This window comes from Lycium ferocissimum, chromosome 4 (assembly GCF_029784015.1).
Source record: "Lycium ferocissimum isolate CSIRO_LF1 chromosome 4, AGI_CSIRO_Lferr_CH_V1, whole genome shotgun sequence".
In the NCBI taxonomy this organism is placed as follows: Eukaryota; Viridiplantae; Streptophyta; class Magnoliopsida; order Solanales; family Solanaceae; genus Lycium; species Lycium ferocissimum.
The window spans coordinates 33,972,896-33,988,410 of NC_081345.1; the positions used below are offsets into that span (position 1 = coordinate 33,972,896).

At 35.6% G+C, this 15,515-nt stretch overlaps 1 protein-coding gene across 2 annotated transcripts; it reads left to right on the top strand.

Moving 5' to 3' along the window:
* Positions 1 to 7,805: 7,805 nt before the first annotated feature.
* On the top strand, positions 7,806 to 15,350 carry LOC132052450 (peroxisomal membrane protein PEX14-like). Of its 2 annotated transcripts, none has more exons than XM_059443991.1 (13): positions 7,806 to 7,922; positions 8,039 to 8,108; positions 10,085 to 10,308; positions 10,412 to 10,460; positions 10,573 to 10,757; positions 12,180 to 12,366; positions 12,532 to 12,621; positions 13,598 to 13,671; positions 13,753 to 13,795; positions 13,890 to 13,957; positions 14,123 to 14,167; positions 14,258 to 14,323; positions 14,581 to 15,350. In XM_059443991.1, exons 2-13 carry the CDS (start codon positions 8,051 to 8,053, stop codon positions 15,055 to 15,057), a joined length of 1,566 nt encoding a protein of 521 aa, XP_059299974.1. In that variant the 5' UTR covers positions 7,806 to 7,922; positions 8,039 to 8,050; the 3' UTR covers positions 15,058 to 15,350. The 2 variants fall into 2 exon arrangements, with proteins under 2 accessions (XP_059299974.1, XP_059299973.1); XM_059443990.1 differs by having other exon boundaries at positions 7,812 to 7,922; positions 8,031 to 8,108.
* The last annotated feature ends 165 nt before the right edge of the window (positions 15,351 to 15,515 follow it).

The window sequence follows — 15,515 nt, forward strand, 5'->3', positions numbered from 1 at the left end:
AGTATTTCACCTTTTGTATGTCTCTTGTGCTTGTTTCTTGAACCGATCCGCACGTATGTAGATTTTGGCAAACTTCTTTTATCTATAATCGCCATGGCATGTGTGCACGGTAACTCGTCGGTTTGGAACTCCAAGCACTCACAAGTCATATTCTTCGGTCTACATTGTATTGATATCCTTCATCTTTCACAACAAATTTGACGGAGTTATGTTTTCTACTCCGTGGAAATTGACAATATAAATGAGTGATATTTTTTCGGGCAATTTTCAGATTATGTGAGAGTTATGCCCTTTCCGGCATACTTCTGTACAAAAAATAAGAGTCCGCACGCTTCCGTGAGAACTATTTATAAAATAGGGTCACGCTTGTTCCTTTGTCCGGCCTATAACTTTTGTGTTTGTTTGATTTTAAACTATACATTGCTCATAAAACTAAGATTTGAAGTGTATGTTGGTAAAATCTACTTACTTTCATTGTGAGTATAAAAACAGTGTCATAATTATGCCCTTACCGGCATAATTCCATGCTAGTTAAAATAAGAATCTGCCCCTTCCGGCAGAACGAAGTATAAAAATGGGGTCATAGTTCTTCCTTTATCCAGCATAACTTTTGTTTTGGTTAAAATTAAACTATGCATTGCTCACCAAACTAATATTGAAGTGTATGTTGGGAAAATGTACTTACTTTCATTGTGAAGCCTCTACTTATCTTTTCAAGCAATCTTTTCGACCAACATGTCGTCATGGACGGTCTGTTACATCCAATTTTCTCTCGGTAAAACCAATTTTGCGGCTTGTTCGGATGTAATCAATACATGCCATTATTGGTAACTCCCTTGCTTTTCTCAATACATAATTCATTGTCTCTACATTCTTTGTTGTGAGCATGTTTTAATGCCTGTTGGTGTGAAATGAACGTGCCCATATTTTCGGTGGTTCTTCTTCTATGTATTCTGTAGCTTTTGGGTCGATTTGTTGTATCTGTGACATATAGGTACGAAACTCTCTGCTGTTTGTAGTAGTTGTCGCATTGTAGAACAATGATAGGATCGCTTCGTATGGGAAATATTTTTGCAAGTTCTTCTCCACGTGCTAGATGCATATTCCATGCCGGGTATCTCGGATACGCTTCTTTGATTGCGCTTCAATTGATGCGTGGCGATCGGAAAGAATTGATAGGTCTTTGCGCGTGCCAAACACCTTTTTCACGTGTACGAAGAACCACTCCGTAGGATTCATTATTCTCGAGTCCGCAATACCAAATGCTAGAGGAAATATCTTTGTTGTTTCCATCTTTTGCTACAGCTATCATGAGCACACGCGGTATTTTGATTTCAAGAAGGTTGCATCCACCATTATTATCGGTCCGCAAGTGTTTCCAACCCTCAATTGATGCTCCATAAGCGAAAAAAGCATACTTAAACTTATTGTCGCTAGTCCATTTGATGTTAGCAATCGTCCCGGGTTTCTTAATTTCATCATGTGAAGATATTGCGGTAGAAGTGTGTAGTTATTTTAAGGCGTTCCTCTTATGACATTATAAGCGTGTTGGAGGGAACGCCATGCTTTGTGGTAACCAATGTGCAAGCCATATCTCGCTTCTCATTTCTTCAATGACAAATTTGGGTGTTATCTCTCTGTAGTGTATGGCGTACTAGGTCCGTAATGTATTCCGCTATGACTTTTGAAGTTGCATTCCTCGTCGAGGTGATGAAATTTATTGAACAACTATGTCTCTTTTCAAAGTTAACTACTTTGAAAAGTTCGATCCTCGAACCTTGAACCGTGAAACGCCAAATGCGCAGTTGGTTCAACACATCGATGTAATACCGTTGCGTGCATGACTTTTCTACCTTGTACCGTTGATGACGAGTAATTGCAATGTTATTCATGCACTTTTTCACGGTATCTTTGTCTTTGAATAAAATGCCAACTTCTATTTGATCAATCGATGCACTAGGTGTCAAAATTTGTGTATCATTTTGTATCCTCTTCCTCTTGAGTGTCTTTCTTTTGTTGCATGGCTGTGTTTCTGCCTCTTCAACTGTCATGCTCGGAGTAAGTGATACAACATTCATTGAAGTTGGATGCCGAGAAAGGTCATTGTTTACAACTTGCTCAATGTTTGGCGATTGCCATTGTAGGCTGCCGAGAGGTGTACGGTTAGGAGTTACTATCTCGCTCTGCTTCATGTGGAATCCCAAGGTTATGTCCAATAGGGCTGTGTTGTTCATCATCCAAGCCAATTTCAGACATGTCTTCTTCATAAGCAATGCAAAGTTGTTTGTCAATTTCCTCTATGGTTTGTCCTTCTGTCATTAGGATAGAGTCATTATGATGTTCTTGTAATGGGTTGTTCTCCGCATCGAAATTGAACTCTAATATGAAACGGGAATTTCGAAGTTGTCATTGTTGTTGAGCGGTACAAGCAAGTGTGAAGATCAATGTCGTTTGTTACACGCATCCTTTGGATGTTTTCTCACCGGTGTCAAACCATATGTTGGTCTCTTTTTCCGAGTATCTTGTGTATGCCCGCAAATATACGTCGAGTGAATTGTTGAAAATTTACACCATCATTGACAAGTATTAGCTTGGTTTCATGATTAACATAATTGTAGGTGGCGTCCCATTTGCCGTTGAAGGCTACGTAGATGCATCTTGGTGTCATTTTTTTGTTAAACTTCTGCATAAAGAAAGATTCACTTGAGAAAAACCAAAATGAAATGTATTTAAGTTGTTAGTTTTGAAAATTTAAGTTCGCCTTCTTCCGAGACTTTTGCATAAAGTCATGATGTATGCCGGACACGGCATACTCTACCATTTTGTAAACGTTACTCCGCTACCAAAGATTCTTCAAAAACGGAGTAACTGTTTCTCAAGAGTTATTCCAATGAGATTGCAAACGCTTATTTTCATGAAACCGAAAACCTCCTCTGCCTTTATCCAATTTAAATCAAATCCATCCAACGATTGTGTTGGTTTATACTTCTATATAAACCAACACAACTTTTGGAAGGAAAAAAAAAACACTTTACTTCGAAAATCGAGATATAATCACATACAAAATGAACCAAAATCAACATATTGTACATGTTAATGGTGGCCACGGGCAAGCACATGAACATGCCCATCTTCATAACCAAATTCATCCTAATATTGCAAATTTGCAAATTACTCATGAAATTGCTGATATCAAAAGAGACATAGATTTTCTGAGGGCTCTTTATGGTGCTCTAAGCAGAAAAATGATGATGCGAAGAGAATTACGATTTGTAAGGCGAGGTTATTCCGACACCGCCAAATTGACGATGGGGCAATTTGGAATGGGTACACATGAAATTAGAACGATGTACTTATGAAGTTAGGATTTTATGTTTTGTGGACATATATATATTTAAATGTATGTGTAATGAAGTGTAAGTATCCGTAGGTTTGTAGAATTTTACTTTAATGGCTTCTAAATAGAAGTATTGCCTTCTCCGGCACTTGTTCGTAAATTTGTTCACAACATTGCCGATAACGGCATACTATACTCTTTTGTAAATTTAACTTTTGCCTCCTCCGGCATTTAGCACTTTTTGTTTTGCTTGATGATAATGCACTAACCGTTTTTGGTTTAAAAAATAAAAAAAATGAAAACCTCCTCTACCTTCATCCAATTTAAATCAAATGCATTCGCAACAGCTTATTGCAATTAGAGGATTGACGCAACCGGACTAATTTATACTTCTATATAAACAAATTTTGCCTTCTCCGCATACTTGTTATGAAATTGGTTCACAACATTGCCGATAACGGCATACTATTCTCTTTTGTAAATTGAACTTTTGCCTCCTCAAGATGAGCACTTTTTTGTTTGATGATGATAATGCAATAAGCGTTTTTGGTTTAAAAAAATAAAAAATTGAAAACCTCCTCTACCTTCATCCAATTTAAATCAAATGCCTGCAATGCTTGTTGCAATTAGAGGATTGATGCAACCGGACTAATTTATACTTCTATATAAACCAGAAATTTTGCCTTCTCCGAGCATACTTGTTATGAAATTGGTTCATAACATTGCCGATAACGGCATACTATTCTCTTTTGTAAATTGAACTTTTGCCTCCTCCGCATGAGCACTTTTTGTTTTGGTCGATGATAATGCAATAACCGTTTTTGGTTTAAAAAAATAAAAAAATTGAAAACCTCCTCTACCTTCATCCAATTTAAATCAAATGCATAGCAGCTATTGCAATTAGAGGATTGATGCAACCGGACTAATTTATACTTCTATATAAACCAGAAATTTTGCCTTCTCCGATACTTGTTATGAAATTGGTTCATAACATTGCCGATAACGGCATACTATACTCTTTTGTAAATTGAACTTTTGCCTCCTCCTATGAGCACTTTTTGTTTTTTGATGATAATGCAATAAGCTGTTTTTGGTTTAAAAAAATAAAAAAATTGAAAACCTCCTCTACCTTCATCCAATTTAAATCAAATGCCTCATGCAATGCTTATTGCAATTAGAGGATTGACGCAATCGGACTAATTTATACTTCTATATAAACCGAGAAATTTTGCCTTCTCCGCATACTTGTTATGAAATTGGTTCGGAAAGTTGCAGTGCAATCTTGATACCGTACGCTTTTGTAAATTGACCTTTTGCCTCCCGTATACGGTTGCCTTAATTCAAGTTTAAATCGATAAGCATTGCCTCGATTTAAATTGAATTTATTATTATTACAATTTCAAGTAAATAAGCATTGTATACTAATTTAATTAAGGTATAAAGTAATTAAAATCGAACAAAGCAACAAATCCAATCAATTCTATTTTTGTTGATTAATTTTATCATGCGCAATTTTCAATGAAATTTGTATGTCATCTTGTTTTTAATAATCAGGTCGTAGAAGATGATTTTTTTCAAATATTAACAATCTAAACTCAATAAAATCGTTAAATTGAGTTGAATTAAGATTTGTACCTTTTACGGATGTTGTAGCAAAGAAAATCAATTGAGAAATCGGCTTGGAACAACGATTTGAATAATGTGAAAAATTGGGAACGAAGTTGGCACAGGTTAACGATATGAAAGAAGCAAGGATTTGAGAATAACGATATTTGTTTTTATATGTAACGGTCGGGGTAATAATGTCTTTTTACTATGTTGCTTTTGCTCGGAAGGGCAATAATTAAAGACCACCATTTTGAGGGGCAAAATCTAAAGACCAGCCCAAAAGAGGGGCATTCGCGCCAATTGCCCCACAAAAGCCCTCCTAGCCTAGAAGTGTTTGCATTTGAAGTGCTTGTATATCTGATCTGATGTTTTTTCGACTCGACTGATTTTGGAGTTATCGAAGGATCTTTTTAAATTAAGATCTGAATATTCTGACTGATTAAAATAAAATTTAGATATTCAAAAGTTTCTTACAAAATTGCTTTTGTCAAAAATGTTTTTGGAAAAGTACTTTATGAGAGTAACACTTTGTTTTTGCTAATATTATAACAACAATTTGTGCTTGATCAAGGCTTCAAAAGTTTGGATTTTTTTGTCCAACTTCTGAAAAATAATTCTTCTACTATTCAAAAATATTTTTTTTCCTTAAAAGCTTGGTCAAACACCTCAACTCTCTAAAATAATTATTTTTTCTTCTTGAAAAAAAATACTATTTTTGGCTTCTTAGAAGCTTGGCCAAACATGCTGATAATGAGGTGAGAACAACAATTAGTTGAGGACAAGTTCAGGGGCTGCATATGCATTAAGCCTAAAATTTATGTACTAACATATAATCATATGTCTGTTTTGGCACAGTACAAATACTGAGTGCAGGTAAGTCTTTAGAATGGTGGCACCAAATCCAAATTATCATACAATTATTCTCTATAGAACGCTGGCACTTCATTACAATTGATGTTCTTAAATCTCACTAGTCACTAGTCTTAGAGCCCTTTTGGATTGGCTTATAAGTTGCCTATTAGTTTTTTTTTTGTTGTTTGAAATAGAGATACATTAGTCATTTTGTACTTAAAATAAGCCCAAAAAATTAATTGGATTTGTTTGGCTTAACTTATCTAAAGCAGCTTATAAGCTGCTTTTTTTAAGCCCATCCAAACAGGCTCTTAATAATTTTTCAAATGATTAAGAAATGGTAAAATTACTCAAATGACTACCTTATGGTAGTTTTCTATCATTTATAGCTACTCTTTTAAATATTACCATTTGCGGTTATGTTTTCCCAAATTAAGGTATTTTTTCATATGTATTTGATGCGTGTAAATTCATAGAAACACAAGAAAAAGAAAACATATCCCTTGATTTTAGGCAATAACGGTGGGATCATTTAATTAGTTATTAATTGGTATTTTTTATCATACTCTTCCACAAAATCAAATTTTAGATTTCTTTTTCATAACCGTTTTCTATTCCTTCATCCAATCTTCAACATTCAAACGTAAAAAAATCAAAAATTCAAAATTTGAAAACATTCAACAGCCAATGTATTTGAAGTTTTCAATATTGATTTCGTTTTTTATTTATCCATGTATTTGATAGCATAACTAATGTATTTGAAGTTTCCAATCAAACTCCATGTATTTTATATTAAATATCATGTATTTGTCCGAGTAATAATGTATTTAGTGGTAATGTATTTGAAGTTTTCAATATTGATTTCGTTTTTTATTTACCCATGTATTTGCTAAGCATAACTAATGTATTTGAAGTTTCCAATCAAACCCCATGTATTTTATATTAAATCTCATGTATTTGTGTGAGTAACAATTTGCATCACCCATGTATTTGATGGGATTAATTTGAACAAAATACATATATATATATATATATATATATATATATATATATAGAAAACTTACCATGTATTTGCGTCACCCGTGTATTTAAAACTAGATGAACTAACGGAATTAATTTGAAAAAATACACAAATATATAGAAAAACTTACAAAAATACACCACCAACCACAACAATTGGTAGTTATATCATAGAACATACACAAATACATATATTTTCATCTTCTCAAAACCCTAAAAAACTTTCTCTCTCCCCTCTCTCTCTCTCTAAAAGCGCCGCCATAATCACCACCACGGCCTGGAGCAAAAACAATCGCTTCCACCAAGTTGATTTTGTGGAAGAATAATAACACAAATAGCGAAAATTTCACGAAACAAAGGAGATGGAATAGTACATGAAAGAGGCCCACTTTGACCACATATGCTTTGAATCGAAATAACCGTGCTGAAAATACCGTTTTGGATTGCAATATCCCAAAATGGAAAATTGAATTTTGCAGAAGGGTGAAGAGAGGAAGAAGACAACTATTTCATTGGGCATTCACAGATTTTTCCTTTTTTAAAAAGGTAAGAATTTATGAAAAAGGAGAGAGAATTAAGAATGTATATTAAGTGATGAATATTGTTACCATTAAAAGGGGATATGAGATTAGGGGTGCTAATTTTTAGGATATTTGTGAAATGGTAATTGAAACTTTCTTCACAGTAATATAATAGTTAAATTAGAAAAGCATTTAGTTATTATTAGTAATTAAAATAAAAGATAGTTATTACCACTAATTATGTATTAGAAATAGCTATAAGGCGTAAAAATTCCTTAAGAAATTGTCTTACATCCTCTGATCAATTTGCAGGTAAATTAAGAACCAGACGAGTGTAGGCTAAGAATTAAAAAAGAACCAAAAAGATAAAAATTAAAATAAGACGAAAAAAAGCGAGGACCTTGACTCTTGTGCTCATGTTTATCTGCAAAGGTTTTTGTCCTGTAGTACTATACTAGTTTTATTTATCAATCAATAATTTACGCACCCAGAAAAACCAGTAGTATTTGCTTCGAGATGAGCAAAATCCACTTGTGGGTTCTGTTCTGACATCCATCCTATCATCAATAATCAATTCATCTTAGGTAATCACTGCAATTCCTATGTTAACAACTTCAATGTTTTTCTTTCCTTTTTTTTTTCCTCCTCTAATCTTGCTATCTTCTTTTCCTTTTATTTCTCTTGCAATTCAGTTCAGTAGGAGTTGGTTAACATGGCATCTCACTCAGATTCTCCACCTAACTCAGTAAATGAGAATACCCAGAATCCAGGTACCCTTTTGTTTGCTTTTCAGTATGAATTCTTTAATAAGATTGTTGCTGTGCTACTTTTTTGATTTGTTTCTTGAATATCAAAGAAAATGGAGTGTGCAATTTAATTGATACTGCTTTTTGGCTTTATGGATTAAAGATTCTTCCATAAAAATCTAATCTTTTTTTACTTTATGATGTTTGTGCCTTTTTGTCTTTAACTTGATAGGAGCATGTAATTGTACTTCTTTCTACTTTTGGTGGTTGTTGTCGCCTTTGGTTTGTCAAGCAATAAAGCAGTAATTTTGGTACTATTACATTTAATGAGCATTTGTGTAGTTGGGAATTAAGGATGAACCTTTTGCTGAATCTAAAAACTGGAAATTGTGTTGTTAGAAGCTGCAAGATTTCGGGGTGAGGCAAATCTCTGAAATAATCAGGTCTTTTTCTGTGTTCCTGTACAATTGATTTAGCATCTAATGACAGATATTGGCCTAATACTTTCTTGAATAAATGGATTAATTTGATACTAAGTAACTGAATATAATGTTCAGTATGAGGCTTCTGACAATATAATAGGTTCATTAACTAGATAATTTTCTTTATGAGGCTTTGCACAATGATAGAGTAGACTGCACCAGCAAACCCTCTCAACAAGAGAGACGAAGTTGTATGAAATACCCAAATAAATCTGCGGCCCAAGAATGAATGGGTGGTCAGAGCACTAAGTTTGAAACGGAAGGAAAAGAAATCTCATAGTTAAACCCCTCCTGAGTCATTTGCTGGAATATTTTCTTGCTAGAAAATTTACATTGTATTGCTAGGAGAGAAAAATATGAGCTGAGGACAATAGACTCGGTTAAGTGAAAGCTTTCTCATCAAATAGAAATTATAACACGCTGCTTGAGAATATTTTCTTCTCACCTGGGGAAATTGTGAACTACAACTAGCTGAATTTACATATCTGCAAACACGTGTTTATACTTGGAGTTGCTATAAAAGACAGATTAGGTTTTCTTTTCATATCAAAATCAAGAAGACTATCTTGTTTTGGTCAAATAATTGCAATATCCGTGACTACTTTTGAATGAGGTTTCGTTAACCTCAAGACTCTATGGCATTTTGAGCAACATGTTGCGGATTATCTCATTATCAGCGCATAAACTATCTCAAGTAACAACCACATCCACTATGCATATTATATATTCATAAGTAAGATTTTAGGTAATGGAATCCTTACCTATTAGAAGAAAAGATTTAAGGTAATGTCTATACGCGTGGTCAAGCAAACAAACAGAGCTAGGGGAACTCGAGAGTTTACTTTCAATAATTTGGTTCCCTTGTGCTCTTTTTTTTTTTCCCTAGCCCATCTTGCATTTAAAGCTAAACCCACTCTTGATTGGAGAGAAGGTATCTGTATACTGAAATACCTAATTACTTGATCTGCCAGCATGTGGTAGGTAAATTGAGTCACAGGAGCATGTCCATTTGAAAATTAACAATTTGTTGTCAAATTCTCTCTTTAATTATTTCAACATATTGGGTTTCATCGGCTTATATCTGCATCAACCACTGAATGCAACAATGGACTTCTTCACGACAATTATCAATATGCATCATGAGCTGATGACTTGAGAGTGCATCTATGTGAGCAATCAAAAGAAAGTGCATATCTGTTACCAATCAAAGGAAAGTGCATATATGTTTGGTATGAAGAAAAATACTAAAAAAAATTAGAATATGTGGAACTCCAAATGTGCTGTGAATTTGTTGTATTCTAAGAACTGCTTCCGATGAATTTATGTCATGGTTGAGATCTAATAGTTGTCTTTCACTTTGGCCAATTGTTTATAAGTTTATCTATGCAACACTCTCCTACTTTGCTCGATGAGTCCATTGGTGAATTATATTTTATAATGATGCACTAATAATTTTGAGTCAAATAAAATTCATGCTATATTGTAATCCAAACTTTAATTTCCAATTTGAATCAACAGCTTCACAACCAGCAGCGGAAGATCCCCAAGATGCTACTAAAGGGAGCTCTCCGAATTCTGTGTTTGTAAACTCAGAACCAATTCGGGAGGACCAAGTCCAGAATGCTGTGAAATTTCTTTCACATCCGAAAGTTAGGGGATCTCCAGTCCAGTATAGGCGTTCTTTTCTCGAGAGGAAGGGGCTCACGAAGGAGGAGATAGACGAAGCCTTTCGTCGAGTTCCTGTAGGCCACTTTTAAAATTTTAAATTTGACCTTGACTTAAAATGTAATTGAAACATCTACATGAAATTTAAGATGTTATATCGATCTTGTGCCTGAATTACAGGATCCTACCCCAACTGTTACTAGCACACAGCCAGTTGCTGCTAATGAAGGTAATTCATATTGTTCTCGAAAAGAATTAGTGTTTGTCCTTTTATTCATTTTTTGGGATTGATAATGTTTGGAGCGTACTTGTATGTTGTTCTTCTGATATTTTGATGACAGATGGGAAGCAGCAGCCTTCATCAGCTAGTCCACCACAGGCTGCAATACAAAATCTGCAGCCTGCATCAGCAACAAGCAATAGCATGACAAAAACGGGATATCTCTCTCATTTCCATTGGACTCATGCAGTTGTTGCTGTAGGTTTTCTCGCTGCTTCAGGAGCTGGAACAGCTGTACTTTTGAAGGTATTGCATAGTAAAGAGCCTTCAATTTATCATGTCAGTTGGTACAAAGTTTGTTCTGTCTGTCCCATATCAACCATTTGTAATGTATCTGACTATTGTTGTGATGCAAAATATTTTCCATTTCGATTACATTACCTTTTTCCCCCCTTAAAAAAAAAAACAAAGAAGAAAAAAGAGAAAAGCTGGAGAAGTTTTGCTTATTGTCTATTCGTAGAATCACACCATCGAAATCCGGTCTATCAATTTTAATATGTATGTGTTCTTTTCTGAATGAGAATTGAGCCTGAATCCTCTCATTCGCTGTTTAATCTTACGATTTGATGTGATCCACATTCAAACTTTTTTAGCACTTGTAGGAAGGACTTTAATTTGAAGATGACTACCTTTTTTTCGCACACACCTTTCCACTTAATTAAATGGCCTTAGAAAAGGAATCCGTGATCCTTCAATTAAAGTACAAGATCCTTATCAAATGTTGGACGCTCTATGCCAACTCAAGTTTTTGTCTCCGAACAGGGTTGCAGCTTCTATATTTTCTTTGTAATTAACCTACTGCCAAACATAACTAATTGTTTCCAAGAGTGTTTTTGGCTTGTCAATGCTGCAAGTCAAAACAATTTATTCCACAAATCGCTTTTATAATATCTTCAGTGAGATTGGAAAGAAGCATCTGTATTCTTTCCTTTCAAATGTAATTTGCAGACAGCTTGACCTGTTATGCTTTAATTCCACCAGAGAACGAGACTTCCTATACATATTCTTTGTTAAGAACGTGTAAAACGATACCGAGGGTTAATTATCTCTTGATGTATGTTTCCCTTAGCTCGTAATGCTTTTGGTGCACTTGTTACTTTTGATTACATATACTGGTTTAGGTTTTAATTTCAATTCCCCATTTCTAAATTTCTTTTTCATATGCGAGACATCTCAAACTTTTACTTGTGGTAGTTCAATTTTTTAGTTGTTTGGTAAATTTGGGTGTTTCTTATAGAACTGAACCGAAAGAAAGAAAAAAACCTAATGATTTCATACAAAAGGTGGTATTTGATTAATGAATGGGTATCTGATAGATGTAATGTTGGCATCTCATATGTGAGAACTTTGCTTGGGGATGGAAACTTCGATCGCGCCTATATACTCCATATTCAGGTTATTTCAGAATAGTGTGTACCTTAAACTGAAGAAGGATTTGAAGATCATTAGTTAACCCTGTTCTGATTTTTGTTTTCCTTCTTTCTTTTTGATAAGTAACCCAGTTATGAAGATTTTCTCCAGATTTATTCAGGCTCCTCCAATGCCTTATCTTATTAGATTCGTCTCTAAAGTAGGATTCTGGTGCTTATCAGAATCTATTTGGAAACTTTTCTCATGGAATAATCATTATATTCATCATCCACTGTTAAGTGACATGTCATTTTGCAGAAATCTCTTATACCCCGGTTGAAGTCTTGGATACGCAAGGTTGTAATGGATGAAGAAGATGAAAAAGGGGTTGTGAAGGGAAAACCAAGTTTAGCAGAAGAAGCTGCTGTTGCTGCAAAAGCTGCTGCAGCAGCTGCTGCTGACGTTGCCCGAGCAAGCCAGGAGATGTTGGCATCAAAATCCGAAGGTTGGTTAATGTAAAATCTTATAATAACAACAAGTTAAAGAACTGGATATGAAATAAAATAAACTGAAAAATTGTTCAGAATTGGCGACTGAAATCTTTCATTGTCTTTCCTCTCCAGTGCTTAACTTGTTACCATCAATAATTTAACCTTGTGTTCCTCCACAGAGAAAAGGTATTTTGAGGAGCTGACAAGCCTGCTAAACTACCAAGTACGTGAGATGAAATCAATGGCAAGTGCTATAGAGAAACTGGAAGGTAGTAATACAGTTGCTTTTCATCACACATTTCTGAACCCTCTCTCTCGCCTTTTCCCTCTTACATTTCCATTGACTCTTATAGTGAAAAGTCTCTACTTAAGCTATAAGCTTTTTGCGTTTCGGCCATTTTTTGCTTTTAGGAGGGTCATGTAAATTAAAAGGGATGTGTTATGAAACATTAGGGGGTTAAAAAAGAGGTAAACTTTAGCAACACTACTGAGAAGTGAAGAGTTACTTGAGTGTTCATAACTGAAAGAGCAATGGAGAAAGATATAGATAATAAATTGTGCATAACCTGTGTAAGTTTAGTTTTGCTTATTCCACCTTCAGCTGCGGCTGGATTACTTTTCGGCTCGGGATCATTTTGGCTCGATAATCTCGGTGTTCGGATGTCATTGGCCATTGTTTATATGAGGTTTTTGTGGTGCCTATACTGCGGAAATGTCATAGTATATACTATTATACCTGTTACTTAGGTGGTTTCCGTAAAGTTTTTAACTCTCAAGCCACAAACCAATACTTGCGAACTTGTTCAAAGAATCAATTGAAGCTTCCTTATGGAGGATCTGCCTGGCTTGTGACCATCTGCATACCAGGGTGGCTGTTGGTCTACACCTCCATAAAATGCAGTATAGCACGACTTTTTTGAGTTCTTTCCTAAAAAGGTTTCAGCTCTTGGTCCCCGCAATTCTGGCTCGGTTCTCTCTCCACTCCATCGGCACTTCCTTTTTATATATACAGTACTAGCTCGTCCCTGTTATAACATTGTCCTTGCCTTGGAATTCTAGAAATCATAAGGTAAATGTCAGGTTCTTTAGATTTCATCATGAATAGTTAACTTTCATATATCATGCACCCCCTGCCCCTTAGGGTGGGGGTGGGGGATCCCACCTCTGAAGGGGAAGGAAATAAAGGGATCCAAGTCATCTTTAGACAGGAAGTGTTTCTTAATTGGAGTTTCTCTGTTCATGCAGGGCAAAGTAATACTTATGGAAGAATACCTGTTACAGAACTAGATGATCGCAGAATTTCAGTTACTCAATCTAGGGTAAGCTGTATAGCAACAAAAAGATCTGGATCTTGTAGTTGATATCTCTGTCCACTTCTGATTTTTGCTTTTATGGTCCAGCAATCTTATGCAAATGGAAAAGTGGAGGGTGATGCACGTTCAGGTTCTAATTTTCTTTCTAGCTGCCAAATTTTCTTAACTCAGTTTTTATTGATTCTTTAAATACTAATGCGATGCGATTGGAATATTTTGTTCAGTGAGATCTTTGTCGCCACCTGCATCTGTGGAACCATCTGTTGCACCCCATCCCAAGTCTTATATGGAGGTGACTTTTACACTCTGTGGCTTATTAGTTTTTTTCCTAACTATCAGCTCATCTTTTAGTACTTTGAACTTTCTTTCCCTTCAATGAAAATGCTAGTAAAACGGGTCAGATGCTTGCTGGAAGAACTAGAAAATTGGCTCTTCTAACTTGATATTCAATTTGCAGATTATGGCTATGGTTCAAAGAGGAGAGAAGCCTTCCAACATCCGAGTAAGTCCAGGGTTCTCACCAGTATTTGACATACTGGTATGTTGAAAAATAAAATTTCTTGAATGTTTGTACATCCATCTTTTGATGCAGGATATAAATGATCAGCCACCAAATCCTAACCAGCCTGTACCTGATCGTGTTGCTGGAAGGCCGAAGGTTTTGTCTTTTCCTTTTCTTTCTTCTAACGATGTCGTAATTGGCTCAAATTTGAAGGTTGGAATCGGGTCACTTTAGTAGTGTGTGTCTGCATGTTTGACTTTTAAAAAGAACCATGTATGGACATTCAGGCAGCTGGACATGAAAAATATAATTAACTAATTGAATCTGTGATCCTACTATATTGCTGCATTTTGATGAATTGATCACTGCAACTAGGATGAAAAATACAATTACTAATTTGTGCCTGTGAACAGCCTTGGGAAGTTGGCCAGAGCCAAAACAATTTGCTTCAATCCCAAGGGAGTGGCGATGGCTTGAATTACGGTTACCAAGAAAATCTGACAAACGGAGACAGTTCAGCTCCTTGGTGGCAACGTAAGAATGCCAGGATAACTGAAATCCAATCTGAAGGTGAACAAAACTTTGGATCTCCAGCTGCACCAGTTCAGGAACGACCAATTCAGAGATCCTGGGTCCCACCCCAGCCTCCTCCAGTTGCAATGGCAGAAGCAGCTGCAGCCATCCGTCAACCTAAAAAGCCTGCGTTTCAAAACGAACAATTGACGGATGATCAGTTGATGGCTCGTTCATCAGAAATAACGGATGAGCTGCAGAGGGTTACAAGAATCTCCGAATCTGGTGGTGCCCCTGAAGCTAATGGCTCGAGTTCTGGGCCACAGATGAGTGAGACGACGCCAATTGGAGAAGGTGATCAAACTTTCAGCAGCTGAAAGAGCCTTTATTTTACTTGATATAAAAGGCTGGGTATTCAGTATCGAGGTTCCCCAAGATCTTGCAGCTACGTATTCTTGATGAATCGAGCCTCTGGTTCGTGTTTACCCCTAAATGAAATCTACAGTTACATTTGTCAACTTTCAGGTATATGTAAAAACGATCAATATCTAAATTTAGCAAAGCCATTATGTTTCTTCCTGGTGGTCTATTGATACACTCTAAAATGGCTACCCAACTTAAGAATCGTTTTATATAATTCCACAGTTTGAATAAAGATTAGATAATGAGACTAACATGATCATGTTTAGTAATTTGGTGGATATAGAAAATGCTCCGATACATCAGTCATGGGGCCCTATCTTTTGGTGAAAGGCACATATCAATTGCATAAAAGTAGATCAAATTTATCTACTAAGCAGCTTATAATCTCCTCTCCGTGGAGAATCATTACACT